At 42.4% G+C, this 13,215-nt stretch overlaps 1 protein-coding gene across 2 annotated transcripts in view; it reads left to right on the plus strand.

Moving 5' to 3' along the window:
- The window catches only part of INTS9 (integrator complex subunit 9), an 81,097-nt gene that overhangs the window by 42,985 nt on the left and 24,897 nt on the right, over window positions 1-13,215 (plus strand). For both annotated transcript variants that reach the window (XM_024568719.4, XM_045202425.3), the window contains 3 exons: window positions 173-259; window positions 12,137-12,257; window positions 13,043-13,177. In XM_024568719.4, coding sequence (XP_024424487.1) covers window positions 173-259; window positions 12,137-12,257; window positions 13,043-13,177 — 343 coding nt within the window. The remainder of the gene's footprint in view (window positions 1-172; window positions 260-12,136; window positions 12,258-13,042; window positions 13,178-13,215) is intronic.

Below are 13,215 nucleotides of genomic sequence, written 5' to 3' on the forward strand. Positions count from 1 at the left end.
AATTCAGTAGGAGGTTTGTGTTCCCCTTTATGTAAAGTAGTGCCCACAGTTATGTGTGCAACCAAGAGAAGGATGACTGGGGTGGGGAGACAGACAAGCCCCTTGCTCTTGGCTACAGTGTTAGAACGCGGTGTGAGTGTTCATCACTGTTTTTTTGTTTCCTTAAACTCAGGCTTCTCATGGAAGAGCTGGTGAATTTCATTGAAAGAGTGCCCAAAGCTCAGTCTGCCTCCCTGTGGAAGAACAAGGATATTCAGCGGTGAGCAAAGGCCTGTCTGTCCTCCGCAGTGCAGCCTTAGGCTTTCCCAAACGGCCTCGTTTGTTTTCTGTTTTATGTGTACATATACTGTTAGAACTAAAGATGCTCTTTTCCCTATTCCATGAAAAGGTTATGTCTGAGTCTGTCCCCAGTTGGTGTCTGTCTGGCTTCATATTAGGAAATGATTTCTAGACACACACGTCTGAGTCTTTAAATGGTTTCCTTGATCTGCCCACCCACCCGCTTAGTACAGGGACCAGCTCCCCTCCTCATTTTGCATTATTCTCAGCTCCCTTTCCCCCTGCCGTTGCTGTACCTTTTCCCCCTTTTCCTTCTCTTTCCCATGTGCTTCCTGGGCCACATCAGACCCGCTTCTCTACATCCCCCTGCTTAGAAACCTTAGGACCTTGTTTTCTTTCCCCATGGAACATGTATGCCTTGGCTTGCCTTACTTCCTCCTTTTAAATTTATACCCTGTATAATATTCTGCCACAAATCATTTTGGCACACCAGAAAATGACGTTCAGAGGTCACTGTTTCCTGACTCCCAAACCCTGGGCCAAATCTTAGGAAGTTCCAAGTCCTTATTTTGCCTTTTCTTCTGTGACCTTGGACAGAGTCCTTGGCAGTTTTCCTTTGCCTCCCATTCTTTATAAAACACAAGATAACTGGCTCACGAAAGAAGTTCCATTGTGTATGGGGGAGAGGGGTGAATTCAACTTGCTGGAGCAGAAGGCTAGGGAGGGGGCCCGAAAGCTATTTCCTAAGAATCTTTGGAAATCTCCTTTTTTAAAAAGGTGCTAGTTGAAATAAAATCTTGAGTTTGCTATCTCGCCACCTGGTGGGCAAAACGTAGAGACTTGAAAACTAACTTGGTAAAGGAGCAAGAAGAGCTCGTGCTACTGGAGAAGACCGTACGTCATTGTCTCCTACATCATGACAATACTTCCGATCCGGTCACGTGATTTGTTTTGGCTTTTGAGCATGAGATGAGCAATACTTATTGATAGAGAAAGAGTCTAGTTATCGGTAAGAGTATGCTAGGGTTTTAGAAAGACAAACCAAGAAAGCTCTGTCTTTTTTTTCCTAGATACACTCAGCACACGTATTAGAAGTGGTGGAAGGGTTTAAAGAGCACTTTTGTCCTTGACATTAGACGAGAGAGTTCTTTTGAAATATTCACCTAGAATTTAACCTTGGGCCAGAATACTAAAAGTGCTTCATGTGGACAACATTTGTGCTAAAATATTTGTCACTTTAAAATTTCTCTGTCACAGTACTCAGGTGTACGATACTGAAAAACACTGCTTTTTGCTGTTTAGTACATTCACATTTTTCCCAAGTGATATGGGCTGTGTCTTCTCTTTATCTGTTTTTTTTTTTTTCTTTAAGTCCTGCAGTCTCCTTGTCCGATTCCTCTGCTGTAGGGTAGGTGGTGGGCATCATAAACTCAGATGCCTCCAGGAATGGGGAGGGTAAGAAGAGGAGTGAGGTGGGGATCCAGGAAGTGTGGACCCACAACCTCACCTCTCTCAAGGAGCAGCTGGCATGCAGCCTCAGCCGATTGTGGTCGTGTGGACATGTGAGCCTGTCACCGCCAAATCTTCCTTTTTATTTTTTTTGAGAGAAGCTCAAAATTTGGATGTTTTAAATGTCATTTTAAAAAACCTTTTTAAAATGTTGGCTCACACGTTAAAATAAAATCCTCTATGGTCCTGGTGAAAACACCTCTGTGGGTTGGCTTTGAGGTCTGAGCCCCCAGTTTTTGGCTTCTACTAAACCTTGTGCAGGCCATCTCCTGATTAAGTGCCTAGAATGAATGCATCTTAGTAGCTTAAGTTACTAACAATATACCATCATTAAAGAAAACAGTAAATTAAAATCTTACCAACTCATTGGTCAAAAGAGTTTGACAAATTCCCTTAAGTCATTTCCCTTAAATCATAGTTTGAATTAGCATTTGATTTAGTATTAGTGTGTATACCAAAAAAACCCTATTACTCTTGCTTTTTTGGCAGCTGTCTGACTCCCTGCCTCAGTTGACATTTCTCCTGAGATTTATCTGGAAGTTAACCATCCTTCTTTCTCATTTTGACATTGCAGTTTCCTCTTCTTGAAAAAAGGAGATTTTTAAGGGTAGGAAAAGGAGACTCCCTTGCAATGTAATTTTTGAATTTCTGATGTTCCCATGCCCACTTCAGAGTCTAGCTTTTTTAATGGGAAAATTCAAAGCAAAATATTTCACTTAAGAAACTAACCCTGCCTCTAGTATTTTTTTGTTTAAGGCTGGCTTTTTTTTTCTTTTTTGTATAAGGCTAGAAATCTGCAATTGTGATTAAGAATATTGTCACAGTCCTCACAGGCATTAAGAAATTATGCATTGATGTATTCCTAGCGAAACGTTATGGCAGGCTTCAATACTCAGCTTAAAACGTGGGTTTGTACCTCATAGGAAACAGACAAGAGAAAGCAAACATATTATAGTTGTAGTTCCTCTTCACCTACAATATGCTTGTAATTGGGTATTGATAGAGGAATTTATCGGATCTAACTGTCTAGTAGGAAGCAAACTAAAGCCACAGGCTTGGAGATCAGGTTAGACTAGGGTTTGAACTTCAGATCTGCTTCTTAGTAGCTACAGCAATTTAATTTCTAGGCTGTTTCCTCCTTTACAGATTGTTAGCAACTTCACAGGGTTATTGGAACGATTAAATGAGTTCATATGAGTAGTCTTTTTATGGTGCCTGGCACATCGCAGGCACTCAGTAAACACCAGCGTCCTAGTCCCCTTTGGTGGCACACGTGGCTCACAAGGCTCCCTCTCAGTCACCAGAACACAGCTGCCTCCCACGGCCTAACCTATCCTTAGACTCCGCCCTTCCAGATGGAAGCAAGTGGCATAGTAGAAGAGAAACTTTTTTTCTCTCTCTCTATTTTTCTGTATATTTTTTAATTTTTTGTTGTATTCATTGGGGTCCATTTCTTAATAAAATTAAATAGGTTTCAAGTGTACAATTCTACAGTGTATATCATCTGTACATTGTATTTTATATTCACCATCCAAAGTCAAGTCTCTGAAACCGTTTTCTAATCCCTCTGCTGCCTCCAGTTTCTTAGTACTGTCATTCAGATCCCGGGACTCAATCTCCTGTTTGGTAAAATAAAAGAACTGAATTAAACAATCTCTAGGCTCACTTATGTCACAGTTTTTCTAAAGACATCCCCGGGGGAGGCCCCTGAAGCAGCCCGCACAGCCTGTTCTTCAGCGTGGCCACCCCGAACTGAACCAGCCCACTTCACTCAGTGTGAACTTGCCTCTGAGGGGCTGACTGAGGCTAAACAAACTCTCAGGATATTGACTAACAAACAGAAATTCCACTTAATCACATTATACTGGGACATCTGTCTGGGTTCAGAATTTAGAATGGTTCATCTCTCTAGCATGCTCTGTTTTGGTCAGCAAGTCCACTTACAAGATCAAATTATAGATAAAGAGGTTGTTTTCATGAGCATCAATGAGAATTAAGGCAGAGATAAGTTAGGTACTCTGAGGAATTGTTTCTATTACTCTGTGGTAGCCTAAACAATTGCATTTAATGCTTTTCACAGATAAATTGGTCTTAAACAAAATTCCTGGATTATAACTAGTTTCAGGTTAATATTAACACGTGATTTTGAAGCTCCACATTTACTAAACTATCTAGAGTGTCACTCTGCTGACACGGCATCACTCCACCACAGCTGCACCTATGTTAAGCACAGTTTTCTGTAAATAAGAAAACAACTTTTCTCCGATTTTGCTCTGATATTTGCTTTGTGTTTTGTTCATTCATCAAACACTTAGAAAAAGCCCAACCAATGTTTTATTTATAAGCTTCTAAGTGGTCCCAGTGGACTTTAAAGTCTTCCTTTTTCATAAAAACACGATCTGGTGCTGCTTGTGCTGGTAGGGTGGGAGGAGAGGCAGCAAAGCTCTGGCATGATGTCAGGACACAGGGAAAAAAATGTTTATTAAGCACTCAAGTGTGATAAGAGAACAAAACAATGAAATCTTTTGGAAAGTACTTATGAAACATTTAGACTCTGAAAACTCGACTTTGATAAATTAGAAAGCCTGAAAAAACAGAACTTGTTCCCACTATATTTCCTCATCCAACTTATCAGCCAGTCACCCTGAGGGCTTTGAACGGCTCTCTAAATGCCTCTCTGCGGTCCTGTCGCAAGTGAGCACAAGGACAGTATAGGGAGTGCGGAGTACGGCATGTTAGGGGATAGAAGGAAGGAATGACCAAGTGACTAAGTATCTCAAAAGAGTGAAAAGAGGTGTTAGCAAAAGGAGTTTGTCAGTATAAATATGGAATTCAGAGAACTTCAAACTTATGTGTCGATTAACTACCAAGCACCTGGCATTATAGTAATTTTGTAGAAAGATGCCAAGGCTGTACCTGTACTCAAGGAATTTATCAAGCAAAGGTTGGGTCCCCAGTGGGAAGACTTAGGCTGGGCTTGGCAGGTTGAGTAGGGTTTGGATGAGGGCAGGGGTTAGTCTGAGAGAAAGGAGCAGAGTGGGTGAAAGCGTGGTAGAAAGGCTTGGCTGGGAGGTGACTGGCATGGTCACAATCAGCCATTGCACACCAGGAAGGAGAGAGAAGAACTGAAATACTACGTTATACAAAACCAGAATGAAACTTTCTACTTTTGAAAACACCAGCAATACATTTGATTAATTCTTCGTTTAAGTCTTTCGTGTAGCTGATAGAAAATGTACCCAAATTGTTTGTGAAAATACTGTCACCAAACGTATATGAAAAAGGAAACCTTCTAGGCATTTCTAAATAGAGAGGTGGCAAATAAGTAGTTTTAGATCTGAAATGTGTAGTTGCTGTGTAAGTTTCACCCAAAGAACTGAAGAATTAATATGTACTAGGTACCATATATTTATTTACTTATTGATACATATTTTACTACTTATTTACTGTAGTGCTCATAACAGTTTGTGAGGGAAGTATTTTACCCTCATTTTGGAAATATGGAGGGGAGAAAAGTAAACTGCTCAATATTGCAACACACAGAAAAAGAAGCGAAAATCAACATTAGATTGGATAGGAGCATCAGCCTTCTACAGAAGTTCTGTGCAGTTAGAGTCAGTAAGAATGTCATTGAGGAGACCTGAGAGCGGCTCGGACTTCGGGGATTGAGACACTGCCCCTGCCCTAGAACAGGTCCCAGAAAGCGCTGTACCGTATTAGTAACGCTGGGTCTCCCACAAGGACTGCAGGCTCCCCTGGGGAGGACCCTTCTTGGCTCACTCCTGTGGGTGTTGGCAGGACTCAGTTCCTTAAGGCTGCCGGACTGGAGCCTCCTTCAGGCCCTTGCCAACACGGGGCCTCGCCGCAGAGCATCTCACAGCACGACGGCTGATTAAACCAAAGCTGACAAGCAAGAGGGCCCGACAGAGAGTGTGGGCAAGGTGAAGTCAGTCTTTTGTCACCTAACCTTGGGAGTGACATCCCGAAGCAAGCCAGTAGGTGCAGGCCATACTCCGGAACAGGTTCAACCCGGGGTGAATACAGGAGATGGGATCGTGGGGAGCTGTGTCAGAGCTGCCTGCCCCAAAACCCTAAATTGAGGTCAGACAAGACCACAGTCATTGGGACCTGCTTGGCCTTCCTCTTCCGGCTCACTGGTCGGCGGCTCCCTGGTGCTATCAGCACGTCACACACTGTCATGGGGCTCACTTCTGCCCAAACTTCTGGTGCGCTTTCGATAGATCTCATTAATAATTGACTCACTGGTTCTTACCTTTCCTGAGCTGTAACAAGGTAAAGGACATTTTGCCTTTTGAACGTCTTTATGTTGGGCACTGTACTCAGTGCTGAGGATACAAACGTTCGAAAGATACTACTATGTGAATAATATAATGGGGTAAAAAGATGTTATATTGTTTTTGTTACTGCATTTAACAAGACTCTTCTTCCAACATTGCTCTACTAAACTAGTTATCAAAAGTCACGATGGCTGTTTCTGTATAAACAAATGCTTTCTTCAGTTTCTGTAAAACGTAAGTTTATGGTTTCTGTGCCGTTTATCCTGAAAGGAGAAGATGGAAGAAGATCCACACTGGAATATGCCTGAATCTTCTGTCTTCCCTCTTTCTGTTACCAAGGGCTTAGATCATTTGCTAGCTTACTCTGGGGGCTAAATAGATGATTGTTCAGTCTCCAGCAGAGTGTGGAAACATTAAAGTAACCAAATTCCTCCTCTTGAGAGAGACTGTTCCAGATTTTAATCTGCTTAATTTTTGTAGAACATTGTCCTAGATAGGAAGGGGAGAGGAGGCTGGGAGGGCCGCCCAGGGAAGGAAGTCAAGCCCAGGTGGTATTTTTGGTAGTGACAGTAAGGGCTGTCAAGGGATGGGAAAGGCAGTGCAGCGTAAAGAAAGTAGGTCTCACCCAGCCTTGTGTTTGGCTTTTTTAGCTCAGCCTCTCAGGCGGCTCAGTTGTGGGGCCATGGCAGAGCTGAGGGCAACGTAAAACAAATTCACTTGGGTTGAGAGATGTGGTTGGATTGCCAGTGTTATTTATTATGCTTCTCACTCTCTAGTTACTCCCACAACAGCCTCTCAGCTCTGGTGTAAAGTTAAGGAACCCTTCTGCTCCTCCTCAGCCCAATGCGAGAAGCCTTTATTTTTTATGAAGGGCAGCCCTAGGAGGCCCCAACCATGGGATTCTCTGATGCTGAGGAATTTAAAGTAGGGGCTAAAGCAGGGGATTAGCTCGGGTTCTTCCCTGAGACCCTCCAGAGAAGCGCCTGGGCCAGTCAAGTTCACAGTTACTCCTTCTCATCTGAGTAAATCACCCCAGGTTGGAGTTCCCTACAGTACTGTCGGACGATGCGTGTGCTCCTGGGGCTGTGGTGGCTGTGTGTGTTGGAGGGGCTCGGAGGCCACCCTTATTCAGCATCCGTTCTGTGCCAGACACAAGTGTTGCATTGTTTACCCCTCACAGAACAACTCGGGAAGGCGATACACTCTCTGTCTTACCAATGAGGAAACTGAGGCCCAGAAGCCGCGAGGTAACCGAGGGGAAGAGGCCTGTTTTTTCTGTTGTGGCCCAGTGCCTCTGAGAGCAACTTGCCCTTCCTCAACAAGGGTGGCAGAGAGGTACAGGGACACGGAAAGAAACGAGAAAGCAGTAGCCTTGCCTCCTGCCAGTAGGCTCATCCTGGGACAAGCGGCCACTGCCTGCCACTCGCATGGTTGCAAGTCTCCCGGGGACCCTTAGAGGCTCAGAAGAAATAGAAAGTCCATGCCCAGGGAGGGCCATGGGCCTGCCCTGGAGCAAGCCACCCAGGTCATTGTCTTGAGCATCTTTCTCTCTCTCTCCTGCAGGTGAGAGTCGTAGGGGAGGGTTTGGGCAGAATATTCATTAGCTTCCCAGGTGCATCAGACTGAGCATGTAGGGGAGATTGGGGTTGCTCTTTGGTCTGCTTTTCCGTTTTCCTTGTGTCTTGGGTCCTCTGGCTCTCATCCAGTCTTTGTTATTTGTTCCCCTGACTCCATTGTCCTTGGGTTGGGCTGCACAAATGGCATTCGCTGGGTCTCTGTCCTCTCTCTTCTGACCAGGGAGATGTGAGCTATGCATTCTCTGCTCCGGGAGGAGAGGTAGTAACCATTTGCTCTCAAGTGTTCTTGGTTGGGGAAGATAAGGTCTTGCGATTCACTAGCTGGCTGCAAGTTGTTCAGATTGTTCGGCCTTGTCTAATTTTCTTGTCTCAGTTTCCCTCTTCCACTTGTCCAAAACTTTTTCTAGCTTCTAACTACCCTGTCCCAGAAAGACTAACTGTGTAGAATACAGCTTAGGCAGGACCCAGATAAGGAAGGAACTGAGAAAAGTCATGCTAAAGCCTTGGATTTTATCCCGAATGTAATGGCGAGCCTTTAAAGTGGAGGAGGGTGAGTGTGTGGTAAGATTTGCATTTTTAATATATTCTTTAGGCCCTTCTGTGAGGGAAGGCAAGTATACAGTCAAGGATGGCTCATAGCTTTTGACATCTCATTTATTGCCTTGTATTGTTAGGAAATTTTCCTTAGACTTAAGCTCCTTATGAGCGGAGAGGCCTTTATGCTGTGCCTGTTATACCCCTTACAGGGCTTAAATGCTGTGGCCACTGTCAGGGCTAAGTAGGCCTAAAGCAATCCATTTACGTAGGCCAGCTGAGTGAAAAGAAAACCTTCATGTGTTTATATAGAAGGTAAAGAGAAGGCTTCTTGATCTGTTGTTGCTGGAGAAACAGGTAAAGGGAATTGAACCAACATAATCTATATGCTATTTTGGCTAAATCTCTAGTGTTGACATTATGACTTCATAAATGCAATTCACAGGCCAGATAACATTTATTAGGGTGGTTTTTTCTTTTTGCACAACTTTTTGTTTCCCCTTGAGTTAGTAATTATCTTGTTTTCTTATTTGCATAGATTTCTAAGTACTTATTACTAATTCATTTCTGACCTCTCCCACACTTACAGAAGTCTGTCCTCAGTATGTTCAGACTCAGGATTCTAACTATTTTATCTCCTTAGAAACCCTCTCTCAGAGCTTTCTCTCTGATCCCCAAGTCTGATTTTAGCTGCTCTCAAGCCTGCTGTACTGTCTTCAGTTTGGGATTATTTTCACTGTGATCCCGAAGATTTCTGCTTCTATCTCTCTGCTAGCTGCTCTGTTTTCTGGGCCCTTTCTCTTTCCCCTTTTTTTTTTTTCCCTTCTTGTTTACACCTTCATTTCGCAGGGCACATCCTCCAATAACTTTCTGAGAAAGCACACTTGGGAGGTAAATTATCCGAGACCCTGCACGTCTAAAATGCCTTTGTTCTACCCTCACACGCTGATATAAATGCAGATAAGATGTGATTTTTTTTGTAGAATCTTGAAAGCATTGCTCTATTTTCTTCTAGTTCCTAGAAATGTTGTTGAAAAGTCCAGTGCTATTGAGTTTACATTGTTTTATATGTATCCTGTTGATTCCTCTTTGGAAACTGAGAATCTTCTAAATATGTAATGCTGTGTATTACCCTCTCTTCCTTCCAACCTTCATTTGGTCTTCTACAAGTAACTGTGTGTTTAATGCTCAGTACCAACACGTGTATTGATACATCCGTCATTATTTTGGTTGTCTGAAACTCATTCTTCAAAAGATATCTCGGGATGGGGTTACAAGAGCAATATACCCCGAGTTGTTGCAGGTTTTATTTACTTGTTTGTTTTTATCATCTGTGCTATATGACCTTGAAGTCAGTTTTCCCAGACGTGCAGTTCTCGGCTTGCATTTTCTTTCCTTGAGTGTCTTAAATATGTTACTGTGTTTTCTTCTAGTAAAAACATTACTGTTGAAAATTCTGATAGCATCTAATTTTTTTTCTTATAAGTCACTTTCTCTTTTTGCCTATACACCCAAAGTTTTACTTGTTTTTTATACAGTCTAAATATTTTCCCGAACATAGCTGGTGTTAGTTCTTCGGGGTCGGTATTGCCAGGTGTGCAGTGTGTTTTTTTAGAACGGAGTTTCAAGCCTCTTTGTCGTTTAGTAATTATGATTTGCAGTATTTGTGCTGTTCCCTTGCTTGGCTTTCCATTGGAGACTCCGATTATCTCTATGTTCCAACTTCTCACCTGTCTTCAGGCCACATTGCTACTTTCTTTCAAATTCTTTTTGTCTCTTCATTTCTTTTTAGTGGTTTTTCTTTCCTGTATTTTACTTAACAGCATTATTTGTTGTGTGTCTTCACTTTTGTGTATCAGTTTAATCTTCATTTCTGATTTTTAAGATTTCTAATGTTTTAGTGAGTTTTCACCTTATTTTTAAGCTCTTCTGATTTTTCATTTATGTGGGTCTTTCACATCTTGTATAATTTTTAATGTTTTTAACTTACTTTAAAATCTTGACACGCTTTGTTGGCATGATTTCATCCTCTGTATGCTGACACGTTGTTATTTCCAAGAGCCCTTTTTATTTTCTTAAGGCCTCACATTTTTTAGTAGAATTATCGCATTTCCCAGGTGCCCTATTTTATTTATCTCTCTAAGGATAGTAATGATAGTTATATTCTACCTGCCTAATTTATGTTTTCGTTTCCTTTCCTCCTCCTCCCTCCGTTTGTTTTGGCCTTTATCATTTTAGACACTTTCCTCAAATGCATGGTGATCCTTGGTTTGGGGCACGTGTTTGAGAGTTAGACCATGAAAACTGGTTAGCATGTCCATGTGCTGTGCGTAGGACTGGCTGAATTCCAGACCTTGTCATGATATAATTTGGTGGGGCGACTGCATTGTGAGACCCCCAGTGTCAGTGTCTTTGGGTTGAATTTTCCTTGGTGCTGATCAAATTTTTCAGGGAGTGTTGTCCAGTCTCCTACCCTGGAGGGTATAAGCCTAACTGAGTGTTTTGGGAGCCGTGTGATGAGAACATTTTTACTGACAGTGTGTAAACTTTTGCTTTAAAAAGCTGCCTTCAGTTGTTGATGGTTTCCCCTTGTCCAGACTCTCAACTTCACTCTCTCCAGAGAATAACCTCTGGGACCTGCCTGGTGGGGGCTGGGGGGAGGGACAATTGCTGAGCTGTATGGAATAGGTGAGGAGAACCAGAAGGTTCTATTTCTTACCAGTTTTTTTCAACATATCCTCTTGTTTTTAGGTCCACCTTCAATTTCATTTCCATACATACCCATTGTTTCTAATTGCTGAGATTTCTGTGGGTTCTGCAGTGTAAATCAAGTTACTTGAATTGAATTTTCCTGGGTCTAAGTCAGTTATCGTTTGTCCTACTTTCTACTTCCTAAAATGCTGCTGCTGTTGCCTCTTCTCTCCTTTTCTTTGTCTTGGGGGCGTGGGGCATGTGTGAAACCCTTCACTATTGGTGTTCAGTGATGTCTCAGGCGAGAGCAGCCCGGATGCACACATTCATTCCCTGGGAGTCCCTTCCCCTGTATTGTACTAAGCATTCCAGAGAAGTCACTGTTCAGGTCTGTTCTTGATGATGTTAGAGCAAATGATGAAATGTGTTTCTAATGACACATTTTTGTTTGTTTGTTTGCTTATTTGAATGGATGCTCCTAATGCCAGTCTGAAAGATCACAAATCATGTTTTCCTTTCCTCTTTTATGCCAAGCCTCATTTATTTTTAACCCAGCCCATTTCTATAGCTTTGCAGGCCCATGAGTAAAGTTGATTTCATTTATCTCTTTGTGAACAGGGAAGAGAATGAGAGATGTCATATAGAAATGCTCTCTATTAAGATGTATATGGTTAGCCCTAGAATAACCACTAAGGAAGTAACTTTTTAAAAAGTGAAAAATCAGGAAAGAAGTTAAAAGGCTACATCAGAAAATATTCAGTTACTATTTTTAAAAAAATAATAAAGGAAGAATAGAGGAGAAAAAGACATGGCATATAGGAAACAAAAATTAAATTAGCAGACATAAGCCATCTATATCAATAATAATATTAAATGAATGGCTTAAACAATTCAATCAAATAACAGATTATCACACTGGATAAAAAATAAAAAGATCCAGTTGTATGCTGGATAAACAAAGAATAAGAAAACAGTAGAGAAAATTAAGGAACCAAAAGTTTGTTCTTTGAAAAGATCAACAAGACTAGCGAACCTTTAGTGAGATGGACCAATAGAAAACAAAGAGAAGGAGAACACTCGAATTACTAGAGTCAGAAATGACCGTGGGCACAGGATGGCCCCCAGAATCAAAAACGATCACCGGCGAACACTGAGCAGTTATGTGCCAGAAAGTTAGACGACTTAGATGAGAAGGACAAGTTGAAGGAATCTCTGTAACAAAGAATCCACATTGTGACGCATTCACAGGCTGCTGCCATCGCCTCTCAAGGATGCCGTGGAAGTGTCGACCTGGAGAAGATGCTATACCATGCAAGAGGTGAACTCTGCCCTCAGTAAAATCCAGCTGGTGGGGTATTCTCAGAAAATTGTGAGTGTTGATGTGATTTTAAGTGATTAATGAATGCTTTTGACTCATATTGTTGTTTTTTGGTAGGACCCCATAGTTCCCTTTTTTGAGCCATTGATCACTAAGAGTCTTGTACCAGTACACGTTGAAAAGACAGAACAGTGTCTGTCGCTTTCCTCCATCCCTCCCAGGTTCTTATTGGTGCCCTTCCCTAACTGTTATGTTCCCATCACTAGCTAGCATCTGATTGGCCAGCATGCAGTAAGTCAAGAAAAGAGCATCTCCTTCTATTCACTTGAGAATAGTAGATGCTATTTTACAGACTTTGGACGAGTGAAATAGGAAATGGAGAGCGTAAAAGAGATCAAGAAGCAACTTGGCCAATATAACTTGAGCTCTGACCTGGCAGTAATAAGGTTCCCATTTCTGTCATCTTGTGCCCAGAGCTACTCAGTACACAACAACCATGAGAATAACACCTAACCTGAAAAGAAAAAAGAAAGCTGAAGTATTTGTCTCTTTGGTTTATTTGGTAACATACCGTCTCTACCTTTTAATGCGTGAGGCCTGGGTGTCTGGTGACATGTGGATGAGCTGGAACTCTCAGAGAGGTGGCAGCTAACAACTCTCGGATTGCTTTCTGTGTCTGCCACACGGTCTCTGCTGTTTTACTTCAAACTCTCTGGTTTCCTTGGAAATCGCTTCTAAGTGGAGAAGGATATTTCTGTTGTTTTCTGCAAACGTGTCGGCACGACAGACGGCGCTGCCGGAAGCTCACCCTCCCTCTCACTGTGGTTCCTTTCCAGGAGCTTTTTGGTGCCGTCCAGGTGACCCCCCTGAGCTCCGGCTACGCCCTTGGGAGCTCCAACTGGATCATTCAGTCCCATTATGAGAAAGTGTCGTACGTCTCGGGGTCCTCCTTGCTTACCACACATCCCCAGGTAACTCTGAACCCTCATTCAATAGCTCAGCTTTTTGG

The sequence above is a fragment of the Desmodus rotundus genome, chromosome 9, assembly GCF_022682495.2.
Source record: "Desmodus rotundus isolate HL8 chromosome 9, HLdesRot8A.1, whole genome shotgun sequence".
Classification (NCBI taxonomy): domain Eukaryota; kingdom Metazoa; phylum Chordata; class Mammalia; order Chiroptera; family Phyllostomidae; genus Desmodus; species Desmodus rotundus.